The sequence below is a fragment of the Triticum dicoccoides genome, chromosome 2A (assembly GCF_002162155.2).
Source record: "Triticum dicoccoides isolate Atlit2015 ecotype Zavitan chromosome 2A, WEW_v2.0, whole genome shotgun sequence".
NCBI classification, from domain to species: Eukaryota; Viridiplantae; Streptophyta; class Magnoliopsida; order Poales; family Poaceae; genus Triticum; species Triticum dicoccoides.
The window spans coordinates 631,293,111-631,306,421 of record NC_041382.1 but is presented as its reverse complement, the minus strand read 5'-3'; the positions used below and the strand labels follow the sequence as shown (position 1 = coordinate 631,306,421).

Genomic DNA, 13,311 nt, shown 5'->3' with positions numbered 1-13,311 from the left:
ATGGTGGCTCGGGGTCGACGAAACCACCTAAAGCGATCAATTTGGGTTTTTGTGGCTGAGGGTCGACGGAACCACCTAAAGCCATCAACTAGGGTCTAGGGTGGCTCGGGGTCGATGAAAGCACCTAAAGCCATCAACTAGGGTCTAGGGTGGCTTCGGGTCGACGAAACCACCTAAAACCATCAACTAGGGTCTACGGTGGCTCGGGGTCGACGAAACCACCTAAAGCATCACTGTACCATAACAAACTATTCCTTTTGCAAATGCATTTAAGCATTTAAGAATCACTCTAACATATGTAACTATATGCATTTAAGAAGCATTTAACCATCAGAATAACATAAGCATCAGTATGTAAACATTTTCAGTCTAACATAAGCATCACTGGAGTTCACATTACATAGTGGAGTTCAAATGCACAATCCATCCTTTTCTCACAAAAGGATGAATAGCATATTACTAGGTAGATAAACAGCCAGAGTTCACAATTAGTACTAGAACCATACATCACACAACCATAATTCTAAGTTACTAGGTCATTGCACAGCCATCCTTCCCAAAAGATCTGCAATGCCCACTAATCTCAATTCATCTTGTTCAGTTCTCCAAGATGGCCTGGATCCCCTTGATCTTCTCCTTCAGCTTCTCCTCTGCCTTCATGAGCTCAGTTATCTTAAACTCTTGCATCTGCTTCTCTTCATTATGGTTTTCCTTGAGCTTTAGCAGATCAGCAACCTGGAACTTCAACTCTAGCTTCTCTTGGGTGAGCTTCTCCTCAAACTTTGTGAACTCTGCATTCTTCAACTCCAAATTCATCCTAGCCTCACTCAACAATTCCTTCTCTTTCATATTCTTCAACTTGAGATTTTGGATGGCAATTGCTTGAGCACTTGTCAGGTTGCACAGGATTTCATACTTCTATTGAAGCTCCTCTGTAGCTGCATCTTTCTTTGCCATTTCTGTATTCTTACGAGCCACCAATTCAGCTCTGCATTCATGCTGATATGTGACAGCTGACTGCAGATAACTAAAATCCACAACCCTATCCTGCTGAAAGTCCACAAGTTGATGCACATCTTTCACTAACTTGTCATAATCTGCATCCAGCTTCTTCTTTTCTTCTGTCAAATGGTGAATAGTTAAAGCACTTTGAAGATTATCATTCACCCTAGCAGACTTGCTCTCTTCAACCATTGACCAAAGCTTCAGCAATGCATTCTCCATTTTTGGGGGCCACTGCTCATCAACCCACTGAACAAACCCACAATTCTGACCTTCCTGGAAAAATAACAAGGCAAAATTTAGTTCAATACAACTACTATGAGTAGTAAGCAACAGTTAGTTCATGCTAAGTAAGAGGGTGATCAGTATATAATTAGCAGAGTAACACTCCATTCAACTTTGCATAATAACCAACTTACAATTAGCCATTAATATAATGGAATCCTACAATCTGCACTACCACTCTAGCAGTGAACTACTTTGCCATATATCACTAACAAATGGAACATAGAAATCACTGAATGAAGAGTTATCAAACCAGACTACATTAGCCTAGCTAAATATACTACATTAGCCTACAGGAACAAACTAGCTAATGACAGTACCTACTGTCAGCAGTAAGCAACAGTTACTTATTAAGAGTCACACATCAGCTAATGGAGGGGCTAATGTGAGTACTAAGCAACATTGCATACAAGCATAAATAAATAGCATGTGCACACAACAGAGCATTCATGTGCACACAACAGAGCATGCTTGAGCCTATATTTAGCCTAAATGCACTCCACTGACCATAATATTCACCATTCCTACAATGAGAACTACAGTATGGCATATATGACTAACAAAATTACTATACACATAACTGAATCACAATTGGCAAACAAGACTCTGTCACTTCCAATGAACATATCCTGTGCATAATCAATAAGGCAAGAAAAATACCGGCTCTGCACATGCTAAGAACCTTCTCCCAGTCATTGTTCCTTCAAATGCAACAAGCCTCTCTGATGGCTTCCCATGCTTCTCGCACAACACTATCAGATCTAGCTCAAGACCCTTGTAATCCGGGTCCTCAAGAGAGAAAGGCACCTGCCCAAGCAAAATCCAAGTTAGCATCATGTGCAGAGGACGAGGACAAAGCAAATCAAACGAAATCCTCACACCAAAGACCACCTACACAGAAAAATCCCCAAAATTTCCTAAACCTAGCCCTAACCCTAGCTCCAATGGAGTAACTGACCTGGTTGAGCCCATCGGTGGAGGCTTGAGTTGTCGTCGCTGCTCTCGTCTTCAAAAACCATGGCTGCGGCAGCTTCGTGTGGCGGCCGGCGGGGGCGGGCGCAGGCGGCGGCGAGGCAGAGAGAAGGAAGAAGAACGCAGAGCAGAGCGGGGGGAGTGAGCGGGGTGTGGCTCGACCGCACCAGCCGCGCCCTAAACGGCTCGACCCGGGCTCGTCCGAGTCAGCGCGCGGGCACGCGCGCACTGGCCAGCGTGGCGCCTGACGGGCGGGCCCAACCGGTCAATTTTTCTGTCAATACGTATAAAACGCACTTTTAGTCTTTTTTGCAACGGCTCGCCCCAATCTTGGTACTGACACGTAAATACCAATCTGTTTCCAATGGCTTAATTATGATACTTCTATGTAATTTACTCTGTAAACAGACTTTGTAGAAAATGATCATTTGGAATCCCATAACCACTGATGTGCAGCCGGGCGGACGCCGCCGTGGCCGGCGGCCATGTGCGTCGGCGTCTAGCGTTAGTTTCTGCCACACGCAGTTCGAGTGCGCAGAGAGATCGATGGTACGAGGGTTTTTTTTTTTGCTGCGGGGATTGTTACGAGTTTGATTGAGACAAAATATGAGGTCTCCAATTGTAACCCAACTCTTGCACGTACACGCACCTCCATAATATATTTTTTTGTATATATACAAGGCGGTCGCTGGCTCCTGCAATATAAGTTGATCTGCTTGGGGGGACAGATCGGCCTCAACAATCAATCAAGCATGGAGAAAGAATTGACCCATGTTCACTGGGGAGAGGTTTTCTGGTTTAGCTGGTTTTCCTTCGTGATTGGAGTTGGTACGGTTCCCCCCCTTCTCCTTCGCAGCATCTTTTTTGCATCTGTAAATAATCATCAATATGGTTCCAGGTTTCTGTGTTTTTCGCTTTACAAGCTTTGAAATCGAACAGGTGCAGGCGTGCTCCTGCTCGCCCTTATCAACGCGTTCAGGAGTTCTTACTGGGACGTCTACTCCCTCGAGCTCACCAGCATCGACGGCCGCGGCCAGCCGGCGGGGCTCAGCGCCCTGGCGTTCAACGTGACCCTGCACGTGGAGAACAGGCGGCCGAAGTGGGTGGACAACAGCTTCAGCGATGGGAAGGTGGTGGTGTCCTACGCGGGCGTCGCTGTAGCGGAGGGCCGTGTGCCGGGCTTCAGGGTCGGAGCGAAGAGCGCGGCGGAGGTGGAGGCGGGCGGCGCTGGGCGGCAAAGCTGCAGGCGTGGCGGACGCCGTGAGGAGGCGCGTGGAGGCGGAGCTGCGCTGGGACTCCGCGGAGTTCGAGGTGGAGGCCAAGCTGTTCCGCAGCGGCGTCGGACAGCAAGGTGGCCCCGTCGTGCTGTGGTGCAAGGTTGCATCGCGGGTGCTGCATCAGCCGTCACGGTGCAGGGCCTTCACCGACTTCATGACTAGGGCTGACGAGGAGTTTTGACTTGTCTGTACGTGCGTGCAGCACGAATTCACAGCTTATGCGTCTGGGCTGTTTTTTTTTTTCATATTTTTCTTTGAGAAAAGTATGTTCTTGTCCCTCAAGTTTCTAAAAGTATAAACTTGGTTCCTTAAGATTTTTAGGTATATATTTAGTCCTTCAAGTGTCAAAACCGGATAAGTTTAACTCAAAACCAGAGTTTGGTCACTTACCAGGGTTTGACCACGTTGACCAGGTTTGATCATGAATAGTAAATCTAAAAAAAAGCAAAAAAATAAAAAATCTGAAATTTTGTGACAGCATGCTTGGGCGCGCTTGGTGCGTGTAAATTGTTGTGGTCAAATAACATCCGAGGAACTCTAGCAAAAAAAAAGACAAAATTTACCTTTTTTTTTAGCTAAAATTAGTTTTTGTTTTTGCCACGAGCTCCTCTGATGTTGAAACACCACACAAATTTTCATGCACCCAAGCATCTTGGTTGCCACAAAATTTTGGAGTTTTTTTTTAAATTGAATTTACGGTTCATCAATCAAACCCGGCCAATGTGCTTAAAATCTGGTTTTGGACCAAACTTATCCGGTTTTGAGACTTGAAGGACCAAATGTATATCAAAAAATCTTCAGGGACCAAGTCTATACTTTTGGAAAACTTGGGGGGTCAAAAACATACTTTTCTCTTTTTCTTTAGGGGTACATGGGGTGCTTTATTTAGATAAAACAGCTCCAACATCTGCTACGAGGCTTGTTACAAGAAAACTACTCTCTTTGTCCCATAACATAAGACATTTTTCGACAATAAGACATTTTTGACAATACACTAGAGTCAAAAGCATCTTACATTAGTCAAAAAACATCTAAAATTAACGTCTTACTATATGACAGATGGGGCCCGCCGCAGGTTGATGTGGCACCACTTAACGTCTCAGATTTAACGGCGACGTTTGGTAATGTGTGGCCCTACTGGGTCCACCTGTCATTGGAAGGAGAAAAGGAAAAAAAAAATTGGTTTCAGCCTGACTGGCAGGCCCCATCTATAATAAATACGCTTAACCGAGCTAAAGGTCCCGGTCAATGTTATTTGCAAAAATATTACCGTAGACATAATGTTTTCTGCCCAAAAGAAAATGTAAACTTGTGTTTTCTAGTAATCTAGCCTTTAATGTGATGGTTTTGTACAATTTACTCCCACGTCAAACAAGTGGCCCAAAAAGCGGTGGAAAGGGGATAAGCCGTCAGGAGAGGGGCCACCGGTCCACTCAATGACGCGCCTCAGGTATACGTGGACATAAGTCGGGTCGGGCCTTATAAAGCCCGTAGCAAAAAACATAGGCTCGGGCCCGGCCGCCAGGCCTAGATTTCAAGCCCATGCCTGGCCCATCGGTAGAAAAGCCCGTCGGGCCTCGGTCCAGGCCTCTTCCCTAAAACGCAAATATGCCAAGCCCAAGCCCAAGCCTAGCCCGGCCTTCGGGCTCAAAACTTAGGCCTAGGCCGGGCTTTTTCGGGTCGGGTTTTCCATGGCCAAGTATAGCCTCAGGTAGGAGGTGACCAGCGAAAGCTGTGGCTGGTCGCCCGTCTGAAACCATTACCCATTCCGGATTGGTTTCCATGCACTTCTTTCACAGGACCTTTTTAAGTTGGATTTTTCCTTCTGAAATGCACTTTGTAGGCAGGTGTATTATCAACTCTCCCTGTAGTGATTTGCAGCGAAGAATGTAAACTAATGTAAACGTTTTAGATCACTACTTTATTATCACATATGGCTGAGCATTTGACCTACATGTTATTGATTTCAGATTTGAGATTAAGTTCCCGTCCAAAAGGAAATAGACAACTGAAACTTACGGGGCATCTCCGACATTTGACACTTTGAGCCTTCAGATCACGCTCTAGACAACCTCGATTGCACGGGATCGTTTCACGGTGGCGCGCCACGCAATGTCATCCTCGGCAAGGGGCAATTTTGTATTTTCGCTAGATGCCACCCACTCACAGCACTCTCTCAATCCCATTTTTCTTCTTCTTTCCGATCCCCTCCGCCGCCACCAACAGGCGCGGCTCCTTCTCGCCTCACTCTACTAAATTCTCCCTTTCCTCTCCAGTCTCCACCTGCAAAACCATGCAGGATGTGCGCTACTCCTCTACCAGCCTGTAACGTCAACAAAAAATTAGCATGCACACTCTCCTCCAGTGGAATACAAACAAGAGTTGGCTCCGGACTGCAATTCGTGGGACAAAAATACCATGATTTGTCCATCATCTCCTCCTAGAATAGCAAAGACACTACTATGAGATTCCGGCGAACAAAATTTCTATTACTGTATTACAATAGCACTACTCTGAGATTCAGGAACAGAGATGGTCTGTTTATTTGACACAAGATTAAGCCTTCAGATTCATAATGCAAACTGCATATGCAGGGGTTGGGCAAATCTGGGGCCGGTCGAGACAGCTGCTTTATTCTTTCAGTGATGATGGCTGTCCAGAAGAAAGCCTATCCGACCTTGCCTTGTTAGCTCGCTCCACGTAATCTTGATGAGAGTCATGCTTTGCCCCTGCAATTGATGAGATATATTGCAATCAAGTAAGTTGTCGAGTACCAAAAGGAGTAAATGAAAAATGTACTAGCATCCTGGTTGGTCTATATAACTACAAAAAATGCTTTGAAGCAGGCAGAATAATGATCTGATGGCCAAAGCATCATTCGGAAGATCAAGTTGGATTGTAAATCATACTCCCACCTGATGTTTTAGTGGTGATGAATGCAGAAAATCAACCTAAAAATATAGAGGCATGTGTGCCATGATGCTATGAATTCAAAGCTATACCAATATCACGGGACAGGTAAGCATCAAATAGCTATAGTATCAACTGAAGGCTTTTAATTCCCCTGTTTACACCTAACACCGTGTAAACACAGTACACACAAGTTCATCGCCATGATGGTAAACTTCATTCAGTAATAACTATAAAAATGACCAGTTGCAGTGAGTACATGGAAATCAAACCTATAACAGGTTTTCCTATTTAAACATTGATCGTGCCTTCAGAATGCGCTAGAAACTAAGCAATTGTCAGAAACTGAAAACATAAAAGAAGTCACACACATATAGACCTGGATCAAAATTGATGAAATTGGGGACAGTTTATCATCCTCAATGGAGACTTTATTCGCTATATTCGTACCTACTCCCTCCGCCCCACAATATAAGCTCACGCCACAGATGCCCCCTCCCCCAAAAAAAAATATGTTTGAGACCAGGCTAAGGAATGTAGTCTTAAAGTATTTACCAAGACAAAGAAAACAATATATGCAATAATGGCAACCAGAAAGCAAAGCATGTAACTCACTTCTTATATTGTTCCAACATATACTAATACTCAAAATATGGCACCAATAGTGCATCGTCACTGTGCCTACCACCTAAATATACAAGGGCTGAGCCTGTCAAACAAATAAGTCGGACATAATGCACTACATGTTCTAAAAAATAATCCACACATGTAAACATCTTTGCGCTTTCCACCATAATCCTACCAGACACAGAGCAACAATAGCACATTCAAATCCAATAGAAACATACCCGATCTACAACAATAATCCAATCTAGACTATAGCATATCCAATCTTACTCAGACTAGACTATTTAAAGGAAACAGAATAATCCTATCTACGTTTCAGCACCTTCCAACCCTACAAGAGATTCAAACTAGAGTTGTTTGAACACTTGATAGTGTTATGCGTTGTTCCAACCAGAAAACACTGCGTTGTGCTGCACCAGAAGTGATCAAAATTGTAAACTAGACCCCCTTTTTTTACAATGAATAGGGCATGAATTGCCTATCAGGTGCATGTACACTACACACCATGGCACTTGTGGAAATCAAGGTAGATGATAAAGAACGTAGGGATGATTTTGGTGAAGACAGCAATGCTATTTTTTCTTGTCATTGGTCCTGTGCCATGTGAATGTGAAGCTTGTGTCACTAAACCCTTGATATAATGTGCCAAATAACATGGTTCATAAGAGATGGAGAGTTGATAATACTATAACGCTATATTGGTAAAACCTGCTATAAGCTTTGTGCTTACCTATGCGTCATTGCTTTTAAGGTGTCCTGCCTTAGACGCTTAGGCGCCCTGGCAGCGCTTACAAATATGCCCGCCTTAGGTGCTTAGGCGTCATCTAGGCGCTAGAGCGGGTGGTGCTCACCTTAGGTCACCTTACCACCTTATAAACAATGCTATGCACATATGATTTAATGGTAAAGCTATACGTTTATGGCATACCATATAATTTACAAGGAAAAACAGACCTGATTGCTCAATCATCTGTACACAGAATGCCTGTGGCCACATATTAAAGGAAGTTGTGGATTTCAATACAAGGTTATGAAAACCAAGGCGCAACGGCAAATCGAGCAAGGTGTCTAATGTACACACCTATATACTCCCTCCGTCCGAAAAAGCTTGTCCCAAGCTTGTGTCACAAATGGATGTATCTAGCACTAACTTGATGCTAGATACATCCATTTGAGGGACAAACTTTTCCGGACGGAGGGAGTATTTTGTAGTACTGCGTAATTTTACAACAATGCATACTCTACTTGATTGATAACCAAATGTGTGAAAATGACAAAGATGAGCCCACAAAACTAATTTTCTGTTTCATGGTTGAAGTGCAAGCCTGAGGAAATATCCCCAAGTACATACTTACCTCCATTAAATAGACAACATCTTACAGTGTATGCAGTCACACTTCCCTAAATTTTCTCATAATAATTTTAAAGAATCATATTCATGTGAAAAATCTCAGTCAGAGTTGTATATGGCAGATTGTAACCATTTCCAAACCATCATCTATTTACGAACAGGCGGAGTATGTTTTCTCTATGTCAAACTGTCTCCTCATGCTAAATAAATCCTCAGATGTTATGACTGATTGAACTACAGTGCAAAAATGATATGTGTTATCATCCAACAGGAAGGCATATGCATATAGGACCGACCTCCAGTAACAGCAGTTTCCTACTCCCTCCGTTCACAAATGTAAGATGTTTTGGATATTTCAATATGGACTACATATGGACTAAAATGTGTCTATATACAACTGATTCGCAAAAAAGTTAGTAGAACATCTTATATTTGTGAACGGAGGGAGTACTTTTGTTTTTCTAAACTGACAGCTGAAAATGGCATGTAGAGGAATGAAAACGCTGTCCCTAAGAGGGACAAAGAACTGGAGGCATTAAAAATGTTTATCCCAAGAAGGTTTGTAGTTGCAGAAAATCAGTCTTAGGATTAAATGATTCCATCCAGATTTCACTGCAACATAATCATATGGCCCCAATCTTGAGCATGCGAAGGCCGAAGAGAACTCAAAATCAACGAGAACATCACTAGCTTTGACTATCGCCGCAAAACGAATATTTTATAACATTTCCCCTCACTATCAGAGTTCCAATCCATCCAAGAAGCACAAAGGAGATAGCATCAGCACCACGAATTACGAAGCCTGAAACTACCAAACCCTAGTTCCCCTCATCGAGAGCTGCACAACAGATAGGAACGCGGAATAGGACCCGCCTAGGTGAATCCGCCGACTCTTCCAAATTGCATACAGATCATCACGGTAACAAGAGGAGGTGGGAGACTAAGGATTGGGGTTTTCTGTGTGTAGGAAGGGATTCGATACCTCGGGTCATGAAGTACCAGGGCACCCCGAAAATGGCGGCGAAGATGGCGATGCCTGCGACTACGTGCTTCTTCTCGCCGCTGTACAGGTAGTGGTCTATCCGGGCGCGGAACCCCCCGCCGCTGGAACTGGCGCCCTCGCCTCCCATCACCGCCGCCGCCGCTGCCGCCGCCTGTGTGCTGTGGCGTGGGAAGTTGGTGCGTGCGTGCGTGCGTGCGACTGCGAGTGGACGAAGGATTCTCTAACTTGGCAGAGCCAAGTCACACTATCTGCCATCCAAACTGCATCTAAGGGCTCTCATCCATCCACTGATTTCCAGCAAGGATGTGTTTTTTTTAGGGATCCAGTGAAAATGTGCGAGACTCGGCCCAAGTACAGCTGACTTGTTGGCCCATGAACGCAAAATATTGACCCAAGTCAGACCGATCCACCCAGTCCCAGACCTCTAATCGGCCGGCCCAGACCCAAGCTAGAGGCAACTCCACGTATATTGCGGAACACAACGGCTCGTCTCCATAGCATACCACGCCCACGCGCCGCGCGCATTCGGGTCTGCCTCGCCGCCGCGCCGCGCAGACGACCCGCCTTCCTCAGCGGCGGAGACGACCCGCCTTCCTCAGCCGCGGAGACGACCCGCCGGCCGCCCCCGCCTTCCTCAGCCGCGGACACGACCCGCTGACCGCCCCCGACACGGACCCTCACCCTCGCCGCGCCGAGCGCCGCCTGCTCTGGCAGGTACTTGCTCTTCCGTTCTCTCCGTTTTGTCTGGGGAAACCTACCGATGGAACGTTCGGTTCGACCCGACGGAGCCGCTGCCGGCGGCGGCAGATCATCGAGGTTGTGCTCGTGGAGAGAGTCCGAGCGGCGCGGAAGCAGGGGAGGGGGGAGGGGGGTGCGCAGCAGAAGGAGGCGGTGGTGGGCGTGGGTGGGTAAGAGGAGCGGGGGAGGAACCAGGAGGTGCGGAGGCGTCAAGCCCTAGTGCATTCGTTTTCTTGGAGCAGAAGGGAGGCGGTGGTGGGCGAGAGGACGCGGTGGTCGTCGGTGGGGAATAGGAGCGGGGGAGGAAGAAGAAGCAGGAGCCAGGAGGTGCGGGGGCGTCAGGCCCTAGTGCACTACTTTTAGTTTTTACACGAAATGGACCTCCACGGATGCTCATTATAGATAGAATAAATTGCCTAATTTAGTGACTAAATACTTGCAACTTTTACATGTTTCTGCACTTTCTTTAACAAAACCTGCTGTGATGTACTTACCGCAGTCAGGGAGTGCTTTAGCTGCAACCAAGTTCATGCCCATGTTGCTTACGAAGTGCAGCGGGTTTCCCCTGATCCCTGTGATCTTAGTCTATGCCGTGAACAGTGCTCAGACTACTTAAGAGTAGTCATTAGTCAATAGTCAGTTCTTCAGTTCTGATGCAGCTAGTAATAAATTTCTCTTTCTCACAGAGTTGCATTAGGACATTGTAGATATTGTGTGTTTGCATGAAGTGAAGCTATAACCTGAACTAGTGTATTCTATCCGAGATGTTCAAGAATTCCATTTCTCAAGCTGCTTATTTTCAGAGTTACAGTTTAACTTGCGGTATGTGTTCTGGAAATCAGTAAGGTTTAGAATTGCTGTCTGAACTATGTGTATCTACTCCCCGCATATATTATACTTGTGCAGCGTGTTACTCCATGATGGTACAACTGAGTCAAAGACACGCATCCCAATAGGACATGTAAAAGAAATAATCCCTCTGTTCACAAATATAAGATGTTCTAACTTTTTTCTGAATCGGATGTATGTAGACACGTTTTAGTGTGTTTGTTCACTTATGTAGTCCATATTGAAATATCCATAACATCTTATAGTTGTGAACGGAGGAAGTAGTAATTAAGACTACTCTACGGTGATGGTTGCTGCTTTGTATTGGAGCTACTACTGTGTGTTGCTTTGTACTACCTCCGTTCCTAAATATTTGTCTTTCTAGATTTCAACAAGTGACTACATACGGAGCAAAATGAGTGAATCTACACTCTAAAATATGTCTATATACATCCATATGTGCTATTCCATTTGAAATCCCTAAAAAGACAAATATTTAGGAACGGAGGGAGTATATATTATTGTTTTAAGAATTTGACTTGTTGCTTATGGATACTCTCTTTTGTGCCAGCGTCCCTGCAATAGAAGGAATATAATATACTGGCCTGAGGTTTGAGGTCTGTCTTTTAGCTCAATACAAGACTAATTGTATTTCGTCTGTTGTTGTCAGCATTTGGTCTGTTACTCATGGTTTGCTTTTCATTGTTAGTGTTGTTGGTCACAAAACGCTTGAGACATCTGCGCTCTATCCCAGATCTATTTCCTCCTGCTGCTCTTGATAAGCACGCAAGGAGTCCTTTCATCTCAGATCGTTTGGACAGCACTACTCGATCATAATCTACAACCTTAGGTTTGGGGTATGCAAAATTTGATCATTATCTTTTATTCTTATACTATATTCTTTTATTGACTTTTGTGTTTTTTACTGTGAAGGCTGGAATGCTATCGAATATTTTAAGCTCGGTTATTTGAACCAAGATCAGTATACAATGAGAATGGAACTCTTGTTGTCGCAATTTTTGATATATCGAAAATGCCATCAAGAATATTTGTTGTCAAAGTGTTTTCACGACTTATTCAAAGACAACAAGAATGGAACTCGGGATGTCAGTTCAAATGTCAAATTCTCAAAACTTTTGGAAGGCAACTTGTGGAACTTTAGGTCATGAGGATGGAAAACTTATGTGCGCTTATCATTTCATCAACTTTCTAGTTCCTGTTTTGAAAGTTGATAAACAAATCACATCTCCATGAGACTTTGAATCGTAAAAGAGAATGGAACTTGGATTGCCACTTTAACTATCGAATTCCTGGATATTTTTGAAAGGCAACTTGTGGAAGGAATTAGAGCTTTAGATCACGAAGATGGAAAACCTTTATCGACACTTTTCATTCTGCAACTTTCCAGGTTTTTTTTGTTCTATGTTCATAGCAAATCCAGTCTCCAAAAGGAGCTTGAATTGTAAATGAGAACAGAGTATTGTGCTTGTAATTTATTTCTTCTTCAGATTTCACTTTCTCGTGTAATTGTACTTTGCTTATTATATGAATCAATAAAGATACTCTCTGCAATTTCTACTTTTGAGTATATTTCTTATTGGATTCGTGCAAATTGTATGTTTGATATAATAGCATGTTACTGTACACGTGTTTGTTTTCAAATTGGATCTTGTTGGTAAGGTTTCAAACTTGTCCATTTTGTTTGCCCATCAGAATTTAAGAAATCCCCTAAAAGAATCAGACTCAAAGGAAAAAAAAAAGGCTCACTGTAGACTTTTTTTAAGGAAAAAAAAACTACATACCTTTTATTTTAGTTCCTAAAGATCTGTTTTCTGTCCCACTTAGTATGACCAGACTTCGAATTTCGTACTTTGGCTTACCAATTGAGTTCCTTGTGGTTGTTTAAGCCTTTAAGGGGCTTGATGATGTAATTCTGATACTCACATCTTTGTGGTATTATGGATTTTGTGTTTTTTTTGTCAGCGTTGATTGGGCCCACAGAAGACTTTTTCACTTTTAGCAAGCACTATGATATATGAGATGAGATTTACGCTGTCTGGTATAGAACCTGTTTCTTTCATATAAGAACTGGTAGTTATTATTGTTCTTTGTATCAATCTTGATGGCTATTGACTTTCACTACCTTTGTATCACGTACAGGTTTTGTTTGTGTCTGCTGGCTTCTTGTGTCCCCGGGGTATAATGATTTATTAGTTATATCATACATCTCAACTAGATCTATCAGGATTGATTATTTTCTGGTTAATTACTTGAGTTTCTTTCAATGTGTTGATTGGCAGTTGGAGAGTCTTTAGACT

The 13,311-nt window shown here is 43.8% G+C and overlaps 1 protein-coding gene and 1 long non-coding RNA gene across 2 annotated transcripts; one reads left to right on the top strand and one right to left on the bottom strand.

Moving 5' to 3' along the window:
- Window positions 1-5,901: 5,901 nt before the first annotated feature.
- LOC119355869 lies at window positions 5,902-9,637 on the bottom strand. The gene is made up of 2 exons (XM_037622753.1): window positions 9,407-9,637; window positions 5,902-6,265 (listed from the first exon to the last, which is right to left on the bottom strand). The coding sequence occupies exons 1-2, from the start codon at window positions 9,552-9,554 to the stop codon at window positions 6,168-6,170; spliced, it is 246 nt and encodes an 81-aa protein (XP_037478650.1). The 5' UTR covers window positions 9,555-9,637; the 3' UTR covers window positions 5,902-6,167.
- Window positions 9,638-11,558: 1,921 nt separating this feature from the next.
- On the top strand, window positions 11,559-12,525 carry LOC119359734. The gene is made up of 3 exons (XR_005172643.1): window positions 11,559-11,610; window positions 11,703-11,850; window positions 11,927-12,525. It is a non-coding gene; the product is annotated as an uncharacterized LOC119359734 (long non-coding RNA).
- Window positions 12,526-13,311: the final 786 nt, after the last annotated feature.

Excerpts from the sequence above, each read along its gene's own strand:
- LOC119355869 (XM_037622753.1), bottom strand. The coding sequence starts at position 9,554 with ATGGGAGGCGAGGGCGCCAGTTCCAGCGGCGGGGGGTTCCGCGCCCGG. Across the intron at positions 6,266-9,406 it reads CTGGTACTTCATGACCCGAG|GGGCAAAGCATGACTCTCAT; the intron begins GTATCGAATCCC and ends CATCAATTGCAG.